This window comes from Hypanus sabinus, chromosome 26, assembly GCF_030144855.1.
Source record: "Hypanus sabinus isolate sHypSab1 chromosome 26, sHypSab1.hap1, whole genome shotgun sequence".
NCBI lineage: Eukaryota > Metazoa > Chordata > Chondrichthyes > Myliobatiformes > Dasyatidae > Hypanus > Hypanus sabinus.
In genome coordinates this window covers 15,603,892-15,628,555 of record NC_082731.1, presented here as the reverse complement: position 1 = coordinate 15,628,555, position 24,664 = coordinate 15,603,892, and the positions used below count along the sequence as shown (strand labels likewise).

General features: G+C 45.7%; 1 protein-coding gene across 2 annotated transcripts; it reads right to left on the bottom strand.

Annotated features, from left to right (window-relative positions):
- Nucleotides 1–1,903: 1,903 nt before the first annotated feature.
- On the bottom strand, nucleotides 1,904–14,787 carry LOC132381596 (gastrula zinc finger protein XlCGF26.1-like). 2 transcript variants are annotated; one of them, XM_059951097.1, is made up of 4 exons: nucleotides 14,670–14,778; nucleotides 9,400–9,589; nucleotides 5,479–7,520; nucleotides 1,904–2,727 (listed from the first exon to the last, which is right to left on the bottom strand). In XM_059951097.1, exons 3-4 carry the CDS (start codon nucleotides 6,681–6,683, stop codon nucleotides 2,265–2,267), a joined length of 1,668 nt encoding a protein of 555 aa, XP_059807080.1. In that variant the 5' UTR covers nucleotides 6,684–7,520; nucleotides 9,400–9,589; nucleotides 14,670–14,778; the 3' UTR covers nucleotides 1,904–2,264. The 2 variants fall into 2 exon arrangements, with proteins under 2 accessions (XP_059807080.1, XP_059807081.1); XM_059951098.1 differs by lacking the exon at nucleotides 9,400–9,589 and having other exon boundaries at nucleotides 14,670–14,787.
- Nucleotides 14,788–24,664: the final 9,877 nt, after the last annotated feature.

Here is a 24,664-nt window from a genome sequence, read left to right as displayed (position 1 = left end):
AGATTTTACTGTTGCACCATAAAAAGCATCCCCTGCCCAAAAGGACTGTATTCGTCTCCACACTTGCTGTCTGACCTGCTGAGTTCCTCCAGAAGTTTGTTTCTGTTGCTCGAAATATCCAGCGTCTCTAGAATCTATTATCATTAGGTACAACTAAGATTTCTTTCTGTGCTTGTTTGGAACCCCTAAATCTGGCGTTGGGTTTAATATTCTTGATCTGTGACAAATCATTTTTGCTTTAAGATATGTGTCTGGGTTCCTTAATGCCTCTGTAATACACACAGAGTACACACACGGAGGAAGTATTCAGCCCAGGTGGTCCCTGTTATTGTTTCTCCTCCACCCCAGCCTCCTCCAATCTCACTCAGTCCAATATTGTATTTTACTCATACAGCCTGCCCAGCCATGTAGCACAAACATTTGAATCATATAACCATATATCAATTACAGCACAGAAACAGGCCATCTCGGCCCTTCTAGTCCGTGCTGAACGCTTACCTAGTCCCACTGGCCTGCACTCAGCCCATAACGCTCCATTCCTTTCCTGTCCATATACCTTTCCAATTTTACTTTAAATGACAATACCGAACCTGCCTCTACCACTTCTACTGGAAGCTCGTTCCACACAGCTACCACTCTCTGAGTAAAGAAATTCCCCCTTGTATTACCCTTAAATTTTTACCCCCTAACTCTCAACTCATGTATTCTCGTTTGAATCTCCCCTATTCTCAATGGAAAAAGCCTATCCATGTCAACTCTATCTATCCCCCTCATAATCTTAAATACCTCTATCAAGTCCCCCCTCAACCTTCTACGCTCCAAAGAATAAAGACCTAGCTTGTTCAACCTTTCCCTGTAACTTAGGTGCTGAAACCCAGGTAACATTCTAGTAAATCTTCTCTGTACTCTCTCTATTTTATTGACATCTTTCCTATAATTCGGTGACTAGAACTGAACACAATACTCCAAATTTGGCCTCACCAATGCCTTGTACAATTTTAACATTACATCCCAACTCCTATACTCAATGCTCTGATTTATAAAGGCCAGCATACCAAAAGCTTTCTCCACCACCCTATCCACATGAAATTCCACCCTCAGGGAACTATGCACCATTATTCCTAGATCACTCTGTTCTACATCCTTGACGATCCTTGACACTTCAACTTTTTCCACATTATACTTTCTGTATTTTCTAAACAAAGAGCACATTCAGAAATCAGAGGTGCAAAGGGCCAGGAATTCTCACAAATACGAGAAAATCTGCAGATGTTGGAAACCCAGTGCAACACACACAAAATGCTGGGGGAACTCAGCAGGCCAGACAGCAGCTATGGAAAAGAGTGCGGTCGACGTTTCGGGCCGAGAGCCTTGTTTTGAGTGAATATGCCTTTTCATTCGCTATTTTGAATATTACTCGTTCTTTCGAAGTTTGCTTGCTATTTTGAGTGTTTTGCAACTTGGCCACAGATGAACATTGTCTGGTTCAGCTGTATGGCTTGAACGATAACTAAACTTGATTTGATTTGATAAATTCCATAATTATTTGGATGGAAGTCAAGGTAGAATCCCTTAGTGAAGAACACTGGTGTGCGACTGTTTAACGTGGGGAGGCTGGTGCACGGGCAGCTTGCACACGGTCCTTGACAGATCGGGTTGAGAGACCGGGGGCTCAAGGTGCAGTTGCTGGAATGCAAAATGACTGGGGACTCTTCATAACTGTACTACGCAGAAATGTTCCACCAACCTGCTCGGGAAAGGCCTGGCTTATTGGCCCAAAACTGACGTTAGTACCACAGTTTCTGCCTATCAATAAAAACCACAAAAGCATCAATGATATCTACTGTCAAATATCTAACTTCTGAAGAGCCTAACGCACGTATTAATTGGACAAAACACGATGTGCTTAAGACCGAGAAAATTTATTGGTCACATTAAAAATCATCATCAGACAGATGCCGGGCTGGGACAGAATCCCGGTCCAGTCCTGGATATAATTCTTCCGAGCAATGACTCTGGAATCCAGCTCCTACAGTCACTTGCGGACTCACCGGTGATTCCACAGACTGGCTGACTGAGTGGGTCCCTCCCCCCGCTCGGAATCAGTGAACACCCTCCCTCCAGTATGAATTTTCTGATGTGATGGGATCCTCTGTGACTGAGTGAAACTCCTCCCATTGTGAAGGGGAAGGTCTCGCTAGTGTGTACTTAGCTTGTCAGACCTAGTGAATCCTTACCCACACAGGGGGCAGTCGAACGGCTTCTCAGCAACGTGAACTAGGCAACGTACCATTAACACGTCCAGCTGAATGTATCCCGTCCCACACTGAGCAGGTAGACAGTCTCTCCGTGGAGTGAACGTGCTGGTGTCTGGACAGGGTAGATGAATTGGAATATGCTTTCCCACACACAGGGCAGGTGAAGGGCCTTTCCCCGGTGTGACTGCGCCGATGGATTTCCAGATGGGACGGGTAGTAGAACGCCTTGCCACACTCCCCACATTTCCATCGTTTCTCCTTGGGGTAGTGGCTCTGTGATCTCAGCAGCCCAGAGGCTTGGCTGAAGCCTTCTCCACATTCGGAACCTGAGAACGGTTTCTCCGCGCTGTGAATGACGCTGTTCTCTCCCACGTCCGAAGATTGTCGGTGTTCTGACCTTGGTGGGCTGAGCGACTCTGGCTGATCCTGGTGCGTGGTTTGGACCAATCTTCCCCTTGTTGCTAGCACCCTGCAAACAGGTTTAGAGCAGGAGAAGGGAGAAGAAAATTAAAATACAAAGATGAGCCCTTGAACACTACCTCACTGCCCATCTTTTCCACTCTTTTTCTTTTGTAAGAGCACTGTACTGCTGCTGCAAAACAATAAACTTTAGGACATGCATTCAGCGGCCATTTTATTCAGTACCTGTACACCTGCTCATTAATGCAAATATATAATCATATCACAGCAACTCAATGCAGACATGGTGAAGAGATTCAGTTGTTATTCAGACCAAATATCAGAATGGGGAAGAAATGTGATCTAAGTGTCTTTGACCGTTAAATGATTGTTGGTGCTGGACGGGATTGTTTGAGTATCTCAGAAACTGCCTTTCTCCTCAGATTTTCACGTGCAACAGTCTCGAGAGTTTACAAAGAATGGTGCAAGAAATTAGAAAAAACACCAGTGACTGGCAGTTGTGTGAGTGAAAATACCTTGTTAGTGAGAGAGGACAGAGGAGACTGGCTACGCTGGTTCAAACTGACAGGAAGGCGACAGTAACTCAAACCACACATTACAACAGTGGTGGGCAGAACAACATCTCTGAATGCACAACACGTCGATTCTTGAAGTGGACGGGCTACAGCTGTAGAAGACGACAAACATAATAAAGTGGTCACTTTATTAAGTAGAGTGGAATTTTATACAGAGTGTAGATATAATGTTGAAAGCCATTCATAGGGTAGTTAGAGCATTTTCCCTGGGGTGAAATCATCAAATATTAGAAGTGAAGACACAAGAGACTGTGGATGCTGGAAATCTGGAACAACGCACAAGGGAGCTGGAGGAACTCAGCAGGTCAGGCAGCGTCTGTGCAGAGAAATGGAGACGTCAATGCTTTGAGTGGATGTTCCCTCTTCACCCCTCTCCCACTGGGCAGAAGATACAAAAGACTGAAAACACATACAGTTGCAAGAAAAAGTTTGTGAACACTTTGCAGTTACCAAGTTTTCTACATTAATTACTCATAAAATGTGATTAGATCTTCACCTAAGTCACAAGAGTAGAAAAACACAATCTGGCTAAACAAATAACACACAAACAATTGTACCTTTCATGTCTTTATTGAACACATTGATTAATCATTCACAGCCCGGGCTGGAAAACGTATGTGAACCCTTGTATTTAATAACTGATAGAACCTCCACCGTATGTTTCCTGTAGCTGCTGATTAAACTTGTACAACGGCAAGGAGGAATTTTAGACCATTCTTCCATACAGAACTGTTTCATTCTTTTGTTGATTTACTCTTGTGTCTGGGATCATTTTCTTGTCGCATCATCCAACTTCTATTAAGCTTCAGCTGACAGACTGCCACCCTGACATTCTCATATAAAATGTCTTGATACAGTCTTGAATTCATTGTTCCCTCCAGCTGTCCAGGTCCTGAGGCAGCAAAGCAGCCCCAAACCGCGATGCTCCGTCCACCGCGCTTCACAGTTGGGATGAGGTTTTGCTGTCGGTGTGCACTGCCCTTTTCCCACCAAACACAGTGGTGTGCATTTCTTCCAGAAAATTCAACTTTTGTCTCATCTGTCCTGAGAACGTTGTCCCAGATGCATTGTGGAATATCAAGGTGGTCTTTTGAAAACTTGAGATGTGCAACAATGTCTTTTTTTGGAGAGCAGTGGTTTCCTCCGTGGGGTCTTTCCATGAACACCATTCTTGTTCAGTGTTTATAGTAGACACATAAACAAAGACTAGAGCAAGTTCTGGAGATTTCTACAGGTCTTTTTCACTTCCTTCAACATCGCACACTGTGCTCTTGGCATGATCTTTGTAGGACGCCCACTCCTAGGGTGGCAACAGTACTGAATTTCCTCCCTTTGTAGACAATTTCTCTTACTCAGGTCTTAAGTAATGGTTTTGTAGCCTTTTTTAGCTTCATGCATCTCTACAATTCTTCGAAAAGTCCTCTAAAAGTTGTTTTGATCGAGTCATGGTGCACGTAAACAGATCTTTCTTGAGAAGAGCAGGCTCTATCTTCTAAAAAAAAATTGGGCAGGTACCTCTACAACCCACAGCTCCAATCTGATCTCACTGATTGGACGCCTGACTCCAAATAGCTTTTGAAGAAGGCATTACCTAGAGGTTCACATACATTTTGAAACCTAGACTGTGATTGTTTAAATGGTGTACTCAGTATTGCTGAGAAGTACAGTTGTTTGTGTGCATTAATTTAGACAGATTGTGTTTGTCTATTATTCATCTTAGAAGATTAGACCACTTTATGAGTAACTAATGCAGAAAACCAGGTCATTGCAAAGGGTTCAAAAACTTTTTCTTGCAGCTGTGCCACGAGGCTGAAGGACAGCTTCTACCTCGCTGTATTAAGACTACTAAATGATTCTTCAGTATGATAAGACGGACTCTTGACCTTACAAGCTACCTCGCTATGATCCTGCACTTGTGTGCCTGTCATGCATAACTCAGGATTGAAGGAGTGTGATTGTGTGTGTGCACAAGCACATTCTCTTTCCTGTCCCTTCAGCTTGTCTGTATCCGCTCAAAGATCATTCACACAGAACAGATTTATTTATAATCGATGCAGAATACAAATGTACCTGCAGTTCCAGGGGAAACAACCCAAAGGTGTCCAGTGACCAGGGTCCAAACCTGGATGTGATCAACAGCAGCAATAACTGCAGAATCAGTTCCTGCAGTCACCGCTGGCTCAGCAGCTGCTGTATTTCCATACGCACCACACGTTTAAACTTACCCTTCACCATGAGCACGTCGGTGTCTCCAAAGGTGAGATGACCAAGCAAAGTTCTTCCCACATTCAGGGCAGGTGAACGGCTTCTCCCCCGTGTGAATTCGCTGGTGCCTCAAAAGGTCAGTCGACCGAGTGAAACTCTTCCCGCACTCGGAGCAGGTGAAGGGCCTCTCTCCGGTGTGAGTCCGCTGGTGCATCAGAAGCTCGAACGATCGGGTGAACCCCTTCCCACACTCGGAGCAATTGAAGGGCCTCTCCCTGGTGTGAATTCGTTGGTGCATCTGAAGGTCGCACGACCGAGTGAATCCCTTCCCGCACTCGGCGCAGGCGAAGGGCCTCTCCCCGGTGTGAATTCGCTGGTGTGTGAGAAGGCCAGACGACCGAGTGTACCCCTTCCCGCATTCTGAGCAGGTGAACGGCCTCTCCCCGGTGTGAACCCGCTGGTGAGCCAGCAATTTTGACGACTGCGTGAACTCCTTCCCACACTCGGAGCAGGTGAACAGTCTCTTCTGAGTGTGAATTTGCTGGTGTATCTGTAGGCTGGACGACTGAGCGAATCCCTTCCCGCACTCGGTGCAGGTGAATGTCCTCTCCCTGGTGTGAACCTGCTGGTGTGCCAGTAGGCTGGATGACTTACTGAATCCCTTGCCACACTGACGACAGACAAATGGCTGCTCCCCATTGTGAATTCGTTGGTGTCTCTGAAGGTCAGACGACCGAGTGAATGCCTTCCCACACTCAGAGCAGATGAACGGCCTCTCCCCGGTGTGTACTCGCTGGTGTATCAACAGCTGGGACGACTGAGTGAATCTCTTGCCACATTGATGGCAGCAGAAAGGCTGCTCCCCAGTGTGAATTCGTTGGTGAGTCTGAAGGTTAGACGACTGAGTGAATCCCTTCCCACACTCGGAGCAGATGAACGGCCTCTCCCCGGTGTGAATTCGCTGGTGTATCAGTAGCTGAGAGGACTGAGTGAATCTCTTGCCACACTGACGGCAGCAGAAAGGCTGCTCCCCGCTGTGAATTCGTTGGTGCGTCTGAAGGCTGGACGATTGAGTGAACCCCTTCCCGCACTGCGAGCAGATGAACGGCCGCTCCCCGGTGTGGACTCGCTGGTGACTCTGCAGGCTGAAGGAGTGCTTGAAACCCTTCCCGCAGTGAGAGCAGGTGAACGCCCTCTCCTCAGTGGTAAATGGCTGGCGGTTCATCAGGCCACCGGGTCACTCCAATCTTTCCCGGGTTTGGATATGCAAGGAAGTTGGATGACCGAATGAACCCCCTCCCACAACGAGAGCAGGAGAACGGCCTGTCCCCAGTGTGAATCGCTGGTGTATCGCCAAGTGGGCTGAGGGAATGAATCCTTTCCTGCATCCAGAGTCGGTAAAGGGCCTCTCCCCAGTGTGAATTTGCCGGTGTCTCATCAGGTCAAATGACTGAGTGAGTCCATTCATGCACCTGAAGCAGGGTGACAATGTTTCCCTAGGACCTCAGTGGTCAGTCAGTAAAAAGATGACCGAACTAATTACTTTCCTCAAATGGGAACAAGGGAAAGAAGATTTGAATACTCTCAGGGAAATGGATCAAGTTTATCTCAGTCAAAAGAATGAATGTTTCACTGGTGCAAAAACAAGGATGTGGTGAACACGTTCCCAGTCACAGATCAGGTGAGCTCACCTCCCCCAGCGTGTCACACACGGTCTCTCGTTGCAGTGGCTGTTCCTTTCCCAATCCGCACTGGAGTGATCACTGCCCGCTCCTTCACAGGCTGGAAGAGGTTACTCGGCTTCTCTGCAGATTGGCTCCTGTCCTCACATCAGTGGTTTCTCCCCTCTCCACTGTAGACAGTGTGTCTTTCCCCAGCTGTGTCACGGTCGGTGCCCTGCAACAGCCCTCACTGCCTGGGGTCTGAAGTGGAACAAACCAGCGTCTCTCCCTCCACGCTCACAGACCGATGATATTCAGGTGCTGGGGAGCTGAATGGGGTGTAGATCGGATGTGATATTCCCTCTGAGATACCCAGTCGCAATTCCTCCACCTTTGATGTCCTGTTAAAAGATACAAAAATCATCAATAAGTACAGGGTAGTGACTCAGAACAGATCACTTTAATCTCCTGGGTCGGCTGTGACTCAGTTGCTGGCTCTCTGACTGTGACACTGTAATTGTAACATTAAAGAGAGGTTTGGATAGGTACATTGATGAGAGGGGTAGGGAGGGCTATGGTCCAGGTATGGGTAGATGGACAGCTGACAAGGACTAGATGGGCTGAAGGTCCTGTTGCTGTACTGTAGTGCTCTATGATTATCCTGCCTCTGGGTCAGGATCGTGGGGTCGGGGGGAGAGAGGCTTGTGTCTGGTTCCAGAGACTTGAGCACAAGACTGGGCAGAGAGGTCAATTAGTTCACATTCAGATCACAGATCACTGCATAAAGATTAGAAATCCCCGGACACAAACTTTTGAAACTCTGTCGAGATCACAACGGAGTGGAGTCATTGAACAGACAGTGAATTCCAGTTAATTGGGATGAGTATTTTTTGACCCAAAAGAGCGGCTGTCCGAATTAGCCGAGGTTTCATGGAAATAGTTAAAATGGAGCGAGAAATGACAAACTAGTATTTTACCAAGTAACAAATTATGTATGTAAATGAAATGTAGAACACTAGCAAAGCTACTACAAAACTGTTGCTAATAGTTATCAACAGAAGAATTCATCTGGCTGTGTTCTTTCGATTTAACTGTAAATGAACAAACAGAGCACAGACACACAGTGCTGATAATGGATGGTCTTCAAACAATACTTTCAATGATTATTGTACGTTCTCCAAATCTTTGCTTTCATTGCAACATTCATGACGATTATCCATACCATAGTTCCTAACTTGTCGAAGTAATTAAATCGTTTAATTTGAAATCGCTGCTTTTTGAAGATACACATATGCAACTGACACTACTTAAAAACTGGTTGCTCTTAAGTGAGGTGTAGTGACTAAGGGCCACACAAGTGCACGTGACCAAAGCGATTTAGAGACTAATCAGCAACAGTCTCCTGTCCCAATTAAGCAGCATATTGGCCCAAATAAATGAAGGGAACCCTGACTCTTTTCTCAATTATTATTTATTCTTTCAGAGTTGTTCCAAATAAGCAGCTGCCCCTATCAACCAATGGCCCAAATAACAGGAATCCACTGTATTCACGGGTGATATCGAAGGACCTTTGGGCCGTAAGGGAGCTGAGGAAGTGGACTTCTGCACTACAAAGTCCAGCACGGAAACCAGCCTGATGATGAATAAGTGATCAGTTAATCATTAGAGAAACAAATGATTTGAAGATACACATATGCAACTGACACTACTTAAAAACTGGTTGCCGAGGATGTGATGGTAAGTGGATATATTTCACTGGGACTTTGAGGAGATTTGGTATGTCACCAAACCCTCTAGAAAATTGTTGATGAGTGAGGTCTCAGGAGAATGGCCAGACTGATTCAAGCTGACGGGAAGGTGACAATAACTCAAATAACCACACGTTACAACGGTGGTGGGCAGGAGAACATCTCTGAACCCACAACACGTTGGACTTTGAAGTGGACGGGCTATAGCAGCAGAAGACCGTTATCAGTGGCTACTGAGTGTACGTTAACTGCTCGCTGTATCCCCTTTCAGTGACTCCTGTACAAAGTTCCCAGGTCTGTCTGAACACCCTCACTCTGAATCTGTAGCCATTTAAAAAGTAATCCACTGCTCTGTTTATTTCACTGAATTAGATTAGCTCACTTAGAGCCAGAATCATACACTTCTCCGTGTGATATTTCATTTGCCCTATTCCCGCCCTCTAGGGGTAGCACCTCTGGTGAAGGGGGTTTGTTGTGAGCATTTTGGGGCAGCTCGCTCACCTCTGGTCCCCACCAGACACTCAGCTCTCACCTGTGGCTCCAAGTAGCTGCCTGCGTGCGACAGTGCTACTCACTGATACGCCAATCCGACTGGCCAGCCAAAGTAGATGCCGGTCGCTGGTGAGCCTCATGCCAGGTGAGACAGGGCCACACTCGTCCTCGCGGGCAAAGACAGCTCCAGTGGACTATGCGGATGAGATCCAATGGTCAGGAAGGCAGTTCTGCAACACGAAGGGCACAATAAGGCATGGAAGTCACGGTCATTCACAAGGAAGAGCCCAGTTGTGACGACTTCTCGTACCGCTGGTCCCGGACTTCTGAGTCCGAGAATGAAACTGTCCCAGTGAAACCTTCTAAAAGACCCTCTGGCACAGGTTCCATTCTCATCGTTGGATACAACGGAGACCCAGTCATCCATCATTCTCACCCTGTCTCTGCACTTAATTTCCAGGAAGATGGAGGGTATTTCTGGTAAGGTGGTAGGGGTTTCCCGCTGGATGGCCACGCACTCTCGAGGTTTGGTTCTACTTCCTGTGCAAGGCAACGCTGGTTACTGCATGTCTACCCCGGTAGCGAGTTGCTCGATAGCCACGGAGCTGGGTTTATTGTGCGCCGTGTTACAGCCAGCATCGGTGGCGGTGTGTGCTGTGCAATCGAATGGTCGGCGGGTGATTGCCTTGGACGTTTTTGTTGTGATCGTAAGATCCTTTTGGACATTGGTAAAGTAGAATACTGCAATTCCGATTCACCGCTTCATTGGCGAGACCGATGGCAGGGAGCCGTGTGACCTTACTTGTGGCGCAGACCAGTCCTCATTGACGCAGTGGGGCAGCAACCTTCAGCCGCCGAGTCGCAGACCGGCCTCTCCCATCCGTGCTGCCCTCTCGTGTTCGCTCAGTGCAAGACAAGCTGGATTGCACTTGTCAGCGGCTGCACTGTGGGAGATCAGAAACTGCTGCGGGCTTGTTCTTGCAGAAACGTGGCTCCAGGCCAACATCAATCTGCAGGTCATGACGCTCAGGGACTTGGGCTGTATTTTTATATTTCATACAACTTTTTTTGCTAACTGTATGGTTCTCTTGCTGTCTGTGCTGTGTACTGCGCGTGACTGTGGTTGTAGGTTTTGCACCTTGCCCCAGAGGAATGCTGTCTCAGTTGGCTGTATTCAGAGGTACGGTTGAATGACATTTGAACTTGAACTTGATCACTTCCAGTATTCTTGTTCTAACACACACCATCACTCAGTTCTGCACCATCAGTGAATAGGGATACAAGACCCCGGGCCCCAAATCATTGATCATGACTCCGGGACTCTACATCAATCCTTGCAGCTACCTAACCTGGAAATAAACACTTCTCCCTCATCTTTTGATCCACTTCTATTACACAATTCTTAATTCACACCAGTATACTATCGCCAGCCCCTTGAATTTGTGTGTTTGATTTTCTCTTTGAGGCACAGCAGATTAACAGGCCCTTCCGGCCTACCAAATCTGTGCTGACCAATTACACCCAGGTGAACAATTAACCTTCTAAACTGTTCAGAAGGTGGGAGGAAACCGGAGCATCCGGAGGAGACCCGCGTGGTCACTGGGGAAATATACAACCTCCTTATAGACAGTGCATGATTTGAACCCGTTGCTAACATCAATTCCGGGGTGCCAACATCACAGACAACCCTAACAGCAGCTCTCATTGAAAACTATGGCAAATCAACATCAAATTTCTTGTTTTAGCCTGCCGCAGCTGAGAACTATAACTGTTTCTATGATGTGTGCAGTCACTGATGAAGTTCTAATGCGATTGACTGATCTATCGCTGATTAAAACCGACGGAAATAGACTAGACTGTGGCCAGCACACTGTCCCTTTAAGAGGGCGCTGGCAAATGAGGGCTCGACATGCTGGTCTGATGATGCATTTAAAAACAAGAGGTTTTCAACCCCAATACCAACCATCTTACTGGCAAACGTACTATCTCTGGTAGAGTTAGGCTGCGGTGTCTGAGGGACATTAGGAACACAAGCATCCTTTGTTTTATGGAACGTTGGTTAACCCCTTCCATGCCAGGCGCAGCTATTCAAATAGACGGGTTCACAATACATCGACAAGATAGGATGATTGAATCTCTCAAAAGAAGAGGAGGAGGTGTACGCCTCGTGATCAACTCCTCTTGGTGTACTAATGTGTTGGTGACATCCCAATACTGCTCACCAGATCTGGAATATCTCACAATTAAGTGCCGTCCATTTTACCTGCCACGGGAGATTTCACCAATCATATTGGTAGCGGAGTACATTCCACCTCATGCCAGTGTCAAACAGGCTCCAGATGATCTGAGCAATGGGATCAATATGCACAAAAAAAAGTGCACCCTGACGCCTTCACGGTCATCCTGGGGGCTTTTAACCAGGCCAGCTTGATAAAATCATTAAATAATTATTATCTACAAATTACCTGTAGTACCAGAGGAAACACCACACTGGACCACTGTTACACTCAGTTCAAGAGTGGCTACCGTGCTATTCCACACCCACACTTCGGTAAGTCGGATCTCCTGGCTATACTCCTTCTCCCTGAGTACAGGCAGAGACTGAAGACTGCAACATGAGGGCCAAGAGGGTATAGACCAGGGAGACACAGGAGTGCTTTGAGTCGGTGGACTGGACTGTGTTCAGGGATTCATCTTTGAATCTGGATGAGTCTGCTGCAGTTGTTACCGACTTCATTAAAACCTGTGTCGATGAGTGTGTGCCTACAAAAACTTACTGTGCATTCCCAAACCAAAAGCCGTGAATGAACCAGGAGGTTTGTAGTCTGCTGAGAACTAGATCTGTGGCATTTAGGTCTGGTGACCCAGGTCGGTACAAGAAAACCGAGTATGGCTTGCGGAGGGCTATTTCAAGAGCCTAGAAACAATACCGGGGGAGGTTGGAGCTGGCATCAGATACACATCAACTCTGGCAGATTATTTCCTAACAAAGCGAAACCCAATAGCATGAATGGCAAGAATGTTTCACTACCAGATGAGCTCAATGCCTTTTATGCTCGCTTTAAAAGGGAGAATAAAACCATAGATATGAGGATCCCTGCAGCATCTGATGACCCTCTGATCTCTGTCTCGGAGGCCGACGTCAGGCTGTCTTTCAAGAGGGTGAATCCTCAGAATGCAGCGGGAGTACCCGGTAAGACTCTGAAAACCTGTGCCAACCAACCGGTGGGAGTATTTAAAGACATTTTTGATGTCTCACTGCCACAGTTGGTCATTCCCACGTGCTTCAAAAGGGTAACAATCATTGCAGTGGCTAAGGAAAGCAGCATGAGCTGCCGTAATGACTATTGTCCAGTAGTACTCACATCATTGGTGATGAAGTGCTTTGAGAGGTTGGTCACGGCTAGAATCAACTCCTGCCTCAGCAAGGGCCTGGACCCGCTGCAACTTACCTATCGCCACAATAGGTCTACAGCAGTCGCAATCTCAGTGAGTCTCCAGGAGGCTTAGATCACCTGGATAACGCAAATACCTATGCCAGGATGCTGTTTACTGACCAGAGCTCAGCACTTCACACCATCATTCCTACAGGTCTGATCGCAAAGCTACAGAACCTAGACCTCTGTACTTCCCTATGCAACTGGATCCTCGACTCCCTAACCAGAAGACCACAATCTGTGCGGATTGGAAATAACATCTCCACCTCACTGACAGTTAACACTGGTGCACCACAAGGGTTTGTACTTAGCCAAATGCTCTACTTTCTCTATACCCATGACTGTGGGAGTAAGCATAGCTCCAACAGCATCTATAAATTTGCTGACAATACCAACCATTGTTGGCAGACTTTCAGATGGTGATGAAAGGGCATACCAGCTAGTTGAGTGGTGTTGCAGAAACAGCCTTGCACTCGAAATCAGGAAGACTAAACAGATGATTGTGGACTTCAGGAAGGGTAAGACGAGGGAACATAAACCAATCCTCATAGTGGGATCAGAAGTGGAGAGAGTGAGCAATTTCAAGTTCCAGGGTGTCGATATCTCCAAGGACCTTACCTGGATGCAACATACTGATGCAGCTATAAAAAAGACAAGGCAGCGGCTATATTTCATTTGGAGTTTGAGAAGATTTGGTTTGTCAACTAAACCACTCAAAAACTTCTACAAATGTACCATGGAGAACATTCTGATTGGTTACATCATTGACTGCTATGGGGTGGGGGGGGGGGGGGGTAAGTGCACAAGATCAAAGTAATTTGCAGAAACTTGTAAAGTTAATCAGCTCCATCATGGGTACCAACCTCCATAGTATATGGGACATCTTCAAGGAGCAGTGCCTTAGGAAAGCAGCGTCCATCATTAAGCATCTCCAGGACATGCCCTCTTTGCTGTTACAGTTGGGAAGGAGGTACAGAAGCCTGGAGGCACACACTCAGCAGTTCAGGGACAGCTTCTTCACCTCTGCCATCCGATTTCTAAATGGTCATTGAACGCCTGAACATTACCTCACTACTTTTTTTATTTCTGTTATTTTGCACTATTTAACTTAACTATTTAATAGATGTACATATAACACAACAGTATTTTCTCTATATTTATTTATCATGTATTTCATTGTACTGCTCCCGTAAAGTTAACAAATCTGACGACATATGCCTGTGATATTAAATCTGATTCTGATTCAGGTCACCAGTACTGTAAAAGTATTACTCTGACCATGACGCTATCATGCTGCCCTAATGTTCTTTCACAACTTTGTGTGGTATCTTTCAAAGTTCTTCTCAATGTGCAAATACGCTATAACCACCCTTTTCTATTCCGCTAATTACAGCACCAACAAATCTAAAAAGTATCAATCATCATTCTCTAGTCATAAGTCTCTGCTGTAGTCATAGCGATACGGCACACAGAAAGGCCCTTTTACCCAAATACATGTCAACTACTGTTATTACACTACATCCATATTAATTCTGTTTTACTCTGCTCTGATTTTATGGGGAGAAAAAGTAGAATTTTTTTATTTACTAGGAATGTAACTCAGTTGCTCTTTATCCGGTCTGAGTTCCAGCTCCAGCCGCTGGATGCCCAGATTTGGGTATGCTCGTGCGGGGGCTGCAGAATCAATGGCCGCCCAGTTACCCACAATTCCAAGCAACCGAGGACCCGCTGTGCCGAAGAGATGCGCATGCGCCAACATGAATATTTCAGGCCGCCGCTGGCAGCTCTGGGCGGAGAGTCTCAGAGGCGGCTCCATGGGATGGGGGGACTTTATCCTCACCGGGGCGACTCGCGGTGACGCCGGGACCCTTACCTGTTCTTATCCCGTCGGGGACTCCACCTTGATCTTGATTAAACCCGCGGCCCGACGCCGAGCCCCAAACGGCCGCCGAACTTGTGCGCGAGCGGCACCATTGGTGGCGTCACGTCCGATGTCACGCGCATGCGCCCTGGCAATGTCCCGTCTGGAAACTGCTTGCAAACTAACAGAGTTGGTCTTCCTCGCTGCACAAAGACCAAGACCTTCTCATAGCCCCTTGTAGCTCTCCTAAGTCCGTTCTACATCTCTTTCTTGGCCACCTGCCCGATCCTTGCTTTCGAAATCTGAAGTAAGCGTCTCTCTTCCTCTCAACTATCTTCCATAGTTCCTTCACCCTACCATCCACTTTCTGCCTCAATGGGACCATCCTATCCGGAACTCCCTGAAACTGTTCCCTAAAAAACCTCCATGTTTCTGTTGTTCATTCCTGTTCCAATTTATGCTCCCCAGCTCCTGCTTAATAGCATCATAATTCCCCCTTGCCCAGTTAAATCATTTCCCCACATCTGTGCAGACACAATGATAAATCTTGCTTTGCAAGGCATTTATACAGGTCATATCGAAACATTACTTTGAGATAATGAAGATAAAATCAAGATTGCAATGAAGAATATACATTAATTGTAAGAGTTCCAGAGAAAACACTAGGAAAGGAGACAATACTGTAAGGTGCAAGGGCAGGACAAGGTAGATTGTGAGGCTATCTTTATCACTCAAGAGATCTGTTCACTTATTTCATTACAGAGGGATAGAAGGTGTCCTTGCACCTGCTGGGCACTTTCAGGTTTTTGTATCTTCTACCTGACGGGTGAAGGGGCAAGAGAGATTGTCCGCTGTGGGTGGGGTCTTTGATTATGTTGGCTGCTTTTCTGGGGCATAGGAAGTGTAGACAGATTCCATGGAGGGGAGGCTGATTTTTGTAACAGATGGACTGTATTCACAACTCTGCAATCTCTTGTGGACTTGGACAGAACAGTTGCCATACAAAACGATGCATCTGCAGAAGATGCTTTCTATGGTTCATCTGTAAAAATCGGTGAGCCTCATTTGGGACACACTAAATTTCCTTAGCTTTCTCAGGAAGTAGAAGAACTGGTGTCTTGTCTTGATTGTAGTGTTCACATGGTTGGACTAGGGCAAGCTGTAAATGATGGTTCAGAGGGCGGTAGAAGAGGAATTGTAGAGGTACATGAAGCTGAAAAAGGCTACAAAACCATTACTTAAGATATGAGTCCATAGTAAGAGAAATTGTCCAAAAATGGAGGAAATTCAATACTGTTGCTCCTTTCCCTAGGAGTGGGCATTCTGGAAAGATCATGCCAAGAGCAGTGTGCAATGTTGAAGGAGGTGGAAAAGACCTGTAGAAATCTCTAGAACTTGCTCTCAACTTTGTTCATTAATCTACCATAAGAAGAACACTGAACAAGAATGGTGTTCATGAAGGAAACCCACTGCTCTCCGCAAAAAGGCATTGTTGTATGCCTCAAGTTTTCAAAAGACCACCTTGATGTTCCACAGTGCATCTGGGACAATGTTCTCAGCACAGATTAGACAAAAGTCAAACTTTTTGGCAGAAATGCACACCGCTATTGTTATGGTCCGGTCTGTGAAATCCTTATTCTGGTTCATGGTCCGGTCCATGTTCTTTATTCCAGGTTTTCTGGATTTCCTCAGTTTCTGTTGAGGCAGCAGATTCACATTTGGGCTGGCTTCATAAATAGCTTCAGGATTCAGCCTCTGGTGGCTGGATTGTTCCTGTCCAAACCCCCTGATGTACCCCTTCCCTTCTCCTTCCTCCTGGAGCCTCGTCTTGCCTCGCCTGGAGCCTTGCTTCACCGCTGTCTAGTTCAACCACTGGAGCAAGATAAGGAACCGTCTTTCATTGTTTTCAACTGTCTCCGTGTCCACGCCTTCGCTAGGTAGGTCCGGCCGTCTGCCACTACCTTGTGTTGGGAGCCGTCTCGTCGTATTCTGCATTCTGTATAATGAGTCCCGGCTCTATGTCCTGTACACAAGGAGGGACCCCGGCTCTGTGTTCTGTGTAATGAGTCCCGGCTCTATGTCCTGTACACAAGGAGGGACCCCGGCTCTGTGTTCTGTGTAATGAGTCCCGGCCCTACGTCCTGTACACAAGGAGGGGTCCCGGCTCTGCATTCTATATAATGAGTCCCGGCTCTACGTCCTGTACCCAAGGAGGGGTCCCGGCACTGTGTTCTGTGTAATGAGTCCCGGCCCTACGTCCTGTACACAAGGAGGGGTCCCGGCTCTGTGTTCTGTGTAATGAGTCCCGGCCCTACGTCCTGTACCCAAGGAGGGGTCCTGGCTCTGTGTTCTGTGCAATGAGTCCCGGCCTTATGTCCTGTACCCGAGGAGGGGTCCCGGCTCTGAGTTCTGTGTAATGAGTCCCGGCACTACGTCCTGTACCCGAGGAGGGGTCCCCGCTCTGTGTTCTGTGTAATGAGACCCGGCTCTACGTCCTGTACCCGAGGAGGGGACCCGGCTCTGTTCTGTGTAATGAGCCCCAGTCCTACGTCCTGTACCCGAGGAGGGGTCCCCGCTCTGTGTTCTGTGTAATGAGTCCCGGCCCTACGTCCTGTACCCAAGGAGGGGTCCCGGCTCTGTGTTCTGTGTAATGAGTCCCGGCCCTACGTCCTGTACACAAGGAGGGGTCCCCGCTCTGTGTTCTGTGTAATGAGTCCCGGCTCTACGTCCTGTATCCAAGGAGGGGTCCCGGCTCTGTGTTCTGTGTAATGAGTCCCGGCCCTATGTCCTGTACCCGAGGAGGGGTCCCGGCTCTGTGTTCTGTGTAATGAGTCCCGGCCCTACGTCCTGTACCCAAGGAGGGGTCCTGGCTCTGTGTTCTGTGCAATGAGTCCCGGCCTTATGTCCTGTACCCGAGGAGGGGTCCCGGCTCTGAGTTCTGTGTAATGAGTCCCGGCCCTACGTCCTGTACCCGAGGAGGGGTCCCGGCTCTGTGTTCTGTGTAATGAGCCCCGGCCCTACATCCTGTACCCAAGGAGGGGTCCCCGCTCTGTGCTCCTGTCTCTTCCTCGACCAAGTCAAGGCTTCGGGGTCTTGTCCAGTCCTCGCCACATCCAAGAACCGTGTCCTGTCCAAGCCACGGCTTTGAGTTCTCGTCCATGTGCCTCGCCCAGTCCGGTGCTGGGATTCCCTTGTCTTGTCCAGGAGTCTCCCATCCAGTCCTGTTGCCTCACCTCATCCTGTAGCCAAGGGTTGTCCTCGCCTGGTTCTGGAGTCCGAGCCCCAGTCAAGACCCAGGTTCTGGGTCCTTGTCCAGTCTCTGGCTCGGAGTCCAAGCCCAGGCTCCTAGTTCCCAGTTCCATGTCCTGGTTCCGCTCTCCTTGTCAACTCCAAGCCCAGGCCTGGAGTCCTTGTCTTGTCCAGGGCCTGTGTCATGCTCAGCGTCCTTTCTTCCTCACTTCCTTTGCTTCCTTCTCATGCCTAGTCCAGTTTCTGGTGGTTCAGAGTCTGTGTCTTGCATTTGGGTCAGCTCCCAATGCCCACCTTGTGACAGCTATGCTTGGTGGGAAAAGGGCAGTGCACACCAACAGCGAAACCTCATCCCAACTGTGAAGCGCGGTGGACGGAGCATCGCGGTTTGGGGATGCTTTGCTGCCTCAGGACCTGGACAGCTGGAGAGAACAATGAATTCAAAACTGTATTAAGACATTTTACAGGAGAATGTCAGGGTAGCAGTCCATCACCTGAAGCTTGGTGGATGATATGGCAAGAAAATGATCTGAAACTCAAGAGTAAATCAACAAAAGAATGGTTTAAAAAGAAGAAAATTTCTATTTTGGGATGGTCAAGTGAGAAATTCAGACCTTAACCCAATTGAGATGCTGTGGAATGACTGAAAAGGACTGTACATGCAAGTTATCCCAGAAATACTGATGAACTGAAACAGTTTTGTATGGGAAAATGGTCTAAAATTCCTCCTTGCCATTGTACAAGTTTAATCAGCAGCTACAGGAAACATATGGTGGAGGTTCTATCAGTTATTAAATACAAGGGTTCACATACGTTTTCCAGCCTGGGCTGTGAATTATTAATCAATGTGTTCAATAAAGACATGAAAAGTACAATTGTTTGTGTGTTATTTGTTTAGCCAGATTGTGTTTTTCTACTCTTGTGACTTAGATGAAGATCTAATCACATTTTATGAGAAACTAAGGTAGAAAACTTGGTAACTGCAAAGTGTTCACAAACTTTTTCTTGCAACTGTATGTGTTTTCAGTCTTTTGTATCTTCTGCCCAGTGGGAGAGGGGTGAAGAGGGAACGTCCACCCAAAGCATTGACGTCTCCATTTCTCTGCACAGACGCTGCCTGACCTGCTGAGTTCCTCCAGCTCTCTTGTGCGTTGTTCCAGATTTCCAGCATCCACAGTCTCTTGTGTTTTCACTTCTAATATTTGATGATTTCACCCCAGGGAAAATGCTCTAACTACCCTATGAATGGCTTTCAACATTATATCTACACTCTGTATAAAATTCCACTCTACTTAATAAAGTGACCACTTTATTATGTTTGTCGTCTTCTGCAGCTGTAGCCCGTCCACTTCAAGAATCGACGTGTTGTGCATTCAGAGATGCTGTTCTGCCCACCACTGTTGTAATGTGTGGTTTGAGTTACTGTCGCCTTCCTGTCAGTTTGAACCAGCGTAGCCAGTCTCCTCTGTCCTCTCTCTCTAACAAGGTATTTTCACTCACACAACTGCCAGTCACCGGTGTTTTGCTGTAATGCTGTGTTGAACTTCTGAGCTCCTCCACTATTTTGTGAATGTTCCATTAAGGTGGCACATAGGGACTTCAGGTAGGATTGGAAAGGTTTCTTTTTACAGTAGATGTATAAAACATTAAGAAAATCATTCAGAGAATAGTTAGTCAGAGCGTTTTCCCCAGGGTGAAATTGAAAAATACTCGAGGTTGAGTATTGCCCATACTCACTGTGATCCACACTTTATTGTATACCTGCACTGCACTTTCTCTTTCCGTGTTACACTTTATTCTGTTTTACCTTGTTCTCCCTCATTGCACTGTGTCACGCCTTGAGCTGCATGAACAGTATTGCCAGGCAAGCTTTTCACTGTACATGTGACAATGATAAACTAATACTAATAGCAATTAGCTCTGGAGATCTTAGGTTTAAGGTGAGAGGGGCAGGTTTAAAGGAGATTTGCATCCTCAATACTGTACGTTTGGTTGGTAAGGTCAGATGAGTTTCAGGCACATTGTGACGATGGGAGCTCACTGCAGCAAAGCTGCAAGGCACTGGTTTCGTTTTGACCACACCTCGAAGGCCAGCACATAGCTCCTCCAACACTTTAGCTCTCACCTCGGATGGTACAACAACTCTCAATCCCCACAGAGGACAACCTCTGTAAAAGGCAAGTTCATCCTGACACAGGTAAAAATAGGATTTCTGCTGCACGTTCCAGCTGGTTTGTGTTGTCATGTTGCCATGACCCGATACAAAGGTTCACACGTTGTCAAGAGGAGTGTCGCCTTTTGTAAATTTTTCATGTATTTCCTTTCCCAAGAGTGAATGGGACAATCCTTCAGTATTTCCATGATTAATTGTACTGTTGAATTTAATCTTGTAATTGAGAAACACAACCTACCTCTACATTTCTACTGCTGATGTTAGTGGAACGCCCTTGAAGATGCACAGAAAGGTGTTCCAGTGGTGGTTGATGATCAGTAATGAGGGTAAGCTCTCCCTCCCGTACAAGTGCTGGTTGAAACATTTTACACGCCCAAGCTAGACTCAAGGCCTGTCTGTCAATCTGTGTGGTAAGGGACTATGATGCAAAGGCAGTCACTTCCATCATTCACAGCATGAGACGTGATTGCACCATAAGGTGAGGCGTCAGTCAAGCTTTACTGGACAATGTGGATCATAATGTGTGAGTACAGTGTCTGATGTCACCATTTCCTTCAATTTTATGAAAGACCCGTCACACTGCTTTGTCCAATGCCATTTCTTCCCAATCCATAATAATGTTCAATGGGCGGAGCACAGTAGTTAGGTTTGTCAGGAACCTGTTATAGTTCTTTACAAATCATAAAAATAGGACCACAATTGCAACACATCTTTTGACTGTGGCGCATCCACCACTGCTTGCATTTTCTTTGCACACTTGTAAGCACAGTAAGTGATGCTCAGTTCAAAGAGTTCATAATTGTTGCATTGTGTTCTGAGCACATAAACCTCTAATCTTTTTCATACTGTCAAGTATTTGGAGATGTTATTTGTCATCCTTACTGGTAAAAATTATGTTATCCAGGTAACACTATTACTAGTCCAAAAATAAGCCTATTATAAATGATAAAGCCCATGTGTTTATGTTGAGAAACAATTCAGACTCTTCTTCCATCTCCATCTGTCGGTAGGCCTCAGCTAAGTCCGGTTTGCTGAAGTGTTTCCCTCCAGAAAGGTTTGGTAAGATATCCTCTGTCTTGGACAGAGGATATTGATCCTGACAGACCCATTTACGTTGGTGGTGCCCTTAAAATCACCATGGCCCCAGACAGACCCATCCTTCTTGGGTACTGAGACCACTGGCATTGCCCATGGCTTCACTCAAACTTGGAAAGAATGCTTTCAGCCTCCATGTGTTCTAGCTCACTGGCCACTTTGTCACAGATGGTGTAAGGAAACAGGTGGACTTTGTAGAACTCAGGTGTGGCAGTTTCATTTAACATTATCTTACGCTTGATACGTTTGAGTTTTCCAGTGCCGGCCTTGAACCCTGCTGTGGCATAATCCAGTACCTTTCTTAATTTGCTTCCTGTTGACTCTATTGCAGGGGATGAGGCACGCAAAGTTGGATGGATCTCCAATTAAGGTGCAGTTGTCTCAGCCAGTTGCAACCCCTCAATGCTGGCCCTTCTGTTTTTACCACATACAAGCCCAATATGACTGTTGATTGTATTTTACTGTTACAAATGTCATGCACACAGGAATGATCTTTTCTCCAGTATAAATTCCTGGCTGGATATCTTCAGGTTTCAGTTCAGGGTCTTTGCAGTGCCATTCAATCTACTTGCTGAGCCAGTGCCCAATTCCATTTTAATTAATTTCCTTTTCACTTCCAGTGTAAGCCATATTGCTTGTTTCATGTTAATTTTCAGATTGTAGTTATCAAGGCTACCCAGTCCAGTGTCACCTTCATCATTATCAGATTTTTCATCAGCACCAGCAGACTAGTGCTCTATCTGAAACTGCATCTATTTTTATCTTTTTTCCTACCCTGACCAGTCCATTTATTTTTGTCTACTTGACTTGCTCTTTGTACGTCACCTACTTTGTTGCATTTTCTGCAAGTTTCACCTTTAAACCTGCATCATCTGGAGTATGTGAGCCCCTGCCATAATGGTAACAGAATTTGTTTGGCCAGGTTGGTTTCTGTTTAGACAATGCAATTTTATTCACGCTCACTTTCATTCCTGACTATGACTCAATTGTGTTTCTATCTATGATTTCAACAGCTCTTTTAAATGCTAGCCGGGCTTCAGTTAAGAGCAGTGTTTGAATACTTTCTTGTTAGATTCTGCAAACTAACTGATAATTAAGTCCATCATTAAACTGATAATGTTCAGACAACCTCTTCAATTTAGACACGTACACTGAAATGGGCTCCCCTTCCTTTTGATTCCGCTTATGAAACCTAAAGCATTCTGTAATCAGCAACAGTTTTGGTTCTAAATGTTCCTGCATTACTTCCACAATATTAGCAAAACTAATTTTGGCTGGTGTGGTTGGTACAGACAATCTTCTGAGCAAACTATACGCCTTTAAACCCAATAAACTCAGCAAAACTGGTGCCCACTTCTCTTTGGCTATTTCATTTGCTTCAAAATATAGCTCAATTTGCTTGGCATACAATATCCAGTTATCTCTTGTGCAATTGAATGTGTCTATCATTCTGATGTAGCCAGTAATTTCCGCTCTTTTTAAAAAAATTATGATTATTATTTTCTGGTACTCACTGTTTAGGAATCTGTGAATTTGTCTGTTTTCTGCCTTTTTAAAATTCAGCCATTTCTCCTCTTGCAAAGAAAGCATGCTGAGTTTTTTAAACTTGAATGTCTTGCTGTGCTTCAACAGGTAGGTAGTCATCTCAGGATTGTTTTAAAACTACCTCATCACCACTGTAACATTTTCTAACTCCAAAATATGAAACTAATTGAAAGAAAAACATGGGGAGACAGGCATAAATGTGTACTCTTCCTTTTTACTTCTAGCGAGTGCATTTGTATGACATGTTAGCGTAATGACTCATGCCATTCATGTGCTTATACGTATAACCCATAATCACTTATTTAAACTTCAAAGAATGTTTAATCAAATGATATATTTACAATATTACTCAAATATTACATACACCACATCCTTTTGTTCAAAAATATTCAAATAATGCTTTTCTCAGATGAGAAATTTTGCATTTCTCATCTGGATTTCAGGCTGTTGATGAACGTATGCAACTGTACCTTTAATAACTGAACACGAGTATCAATAAATTGACCTATCAGTGCCTTGTTGTCTAATACATCCATTCAAACTTCATCTTATCTGAGATTGTATGTTAAAGAGCATGAAATACACATTACATATGCAGAGAGAGATGCTTTCATATGATCTTAAACATAGAGCATAGCATCATAGAGGATCACAGTGCAGAAACAGGCACTTTGGCCCATCTAGTCTGTGCTGAGCCATTATTCTATCTAGTCCCACTGACCCACATCTGGACCATAGCTCTCCATACCCCTCCCATCCATGTACTTATCTAAGTCTCTCTTAAATGTTGAAGTCAAACCTGCATCCCTCTATTCTACTGCAGTCCTCAGTATCCATGCTCACCATGTAAGTCCTACCCTGGTTTGTCCTCTTGAAATACAACACCTCACACTTGTCTGCATTAAATTCCATCTGCTGTTTTCGGCCAATTTTTCCAGCTGGTTCAGAACAGACTGCAAGACTCGGCAGCCTTCCTCTCTGTCTACTACACTCTCAGTCTTGGTGACATCACAGATTTGCTGATCCAGATTATCACATTATAAACTAAATTGTTGATCTCGATGACAAACAACAACAGACCCAGCACCACGTGTTCGGGTTTGGGCATCCTTGTAAATGGATAAACAACATTTCAGAAACATTCCGTAACCTCCCGCTTCCACCAACCTCAGAAGCACATGTAAAGTAGAAATAGTTTGCCTGAAGTATGAAGATTGGGAATCTTTGGATCAAAGACTGGGACTATCCAAGGTGTGTGTGCCAGGGGCAGAGGGCATGTCTTGTACTGCAGAGATTTCGATTTCCACCCCAAAACTATTATTAATAACTATTAATAAGCACATTGTGGGATATCAGCGTGGGATTTGGAGCTACCACAATACCCACAGAGCCCTTTTCAGTAATCCATAAAAGATGAGTCACTACTAAAACTGCAGGCTCTCATCAGCCAGAGCCTGTGAAGGATCCTCGACAGCAAATACTGATAAAGTAACACAGTAACCACTGTGGGGAAAAGATTCTGTAAAAGTGAAATGTTTTCATAAATAAGGAAATAAAAAGTTTCTAATTATCAAAAATTATTATAAAGAGCAGTAAACGGTAAAAAAAACTAAATCAAATCAATATCTGGTATGACCTCCCTTTGCTTTTAAAACTGCATCAATTCTGTTAGGTATACTGTTGTATACCTAAGTTTTATCAGAACATCTGCTGGTAGGTTCTTCCCAGCATCTTGGAGAATTTGCCATGGTTCTTCTGCAGATTTTGGCTGTCTCATTTGCATCTGTCTCTCCAGGTGATCCTAGAGAACCTCGAAGATATTGATATCAGTGCTCTGTGGAGGCCATAACAACCTGTTGCAGAATTTGTTGTTCTTCTTCTTGCTGAAGTTATTTCTTTATGACCTTAGCCATGTGTTTGGGGTCATTGTCCCATGCAGAATACA

Coding starts and splice junctions, on each gene's coding strand:
- LOC132381596 (XM_059951098.1), bottom strand. CDS start 6,683: ATGAACCGCCAGCCATTTACCACTGAGGAGAGGGCGTTCACCTGCTCT. Junction 2,728..5,478: donor CGACGTGCTCATGGTGAAGG/GTAAGTTTAAAC, acceptor ACCTGTTTGCAG/GGTGCTAGCAACAAGGGGAA.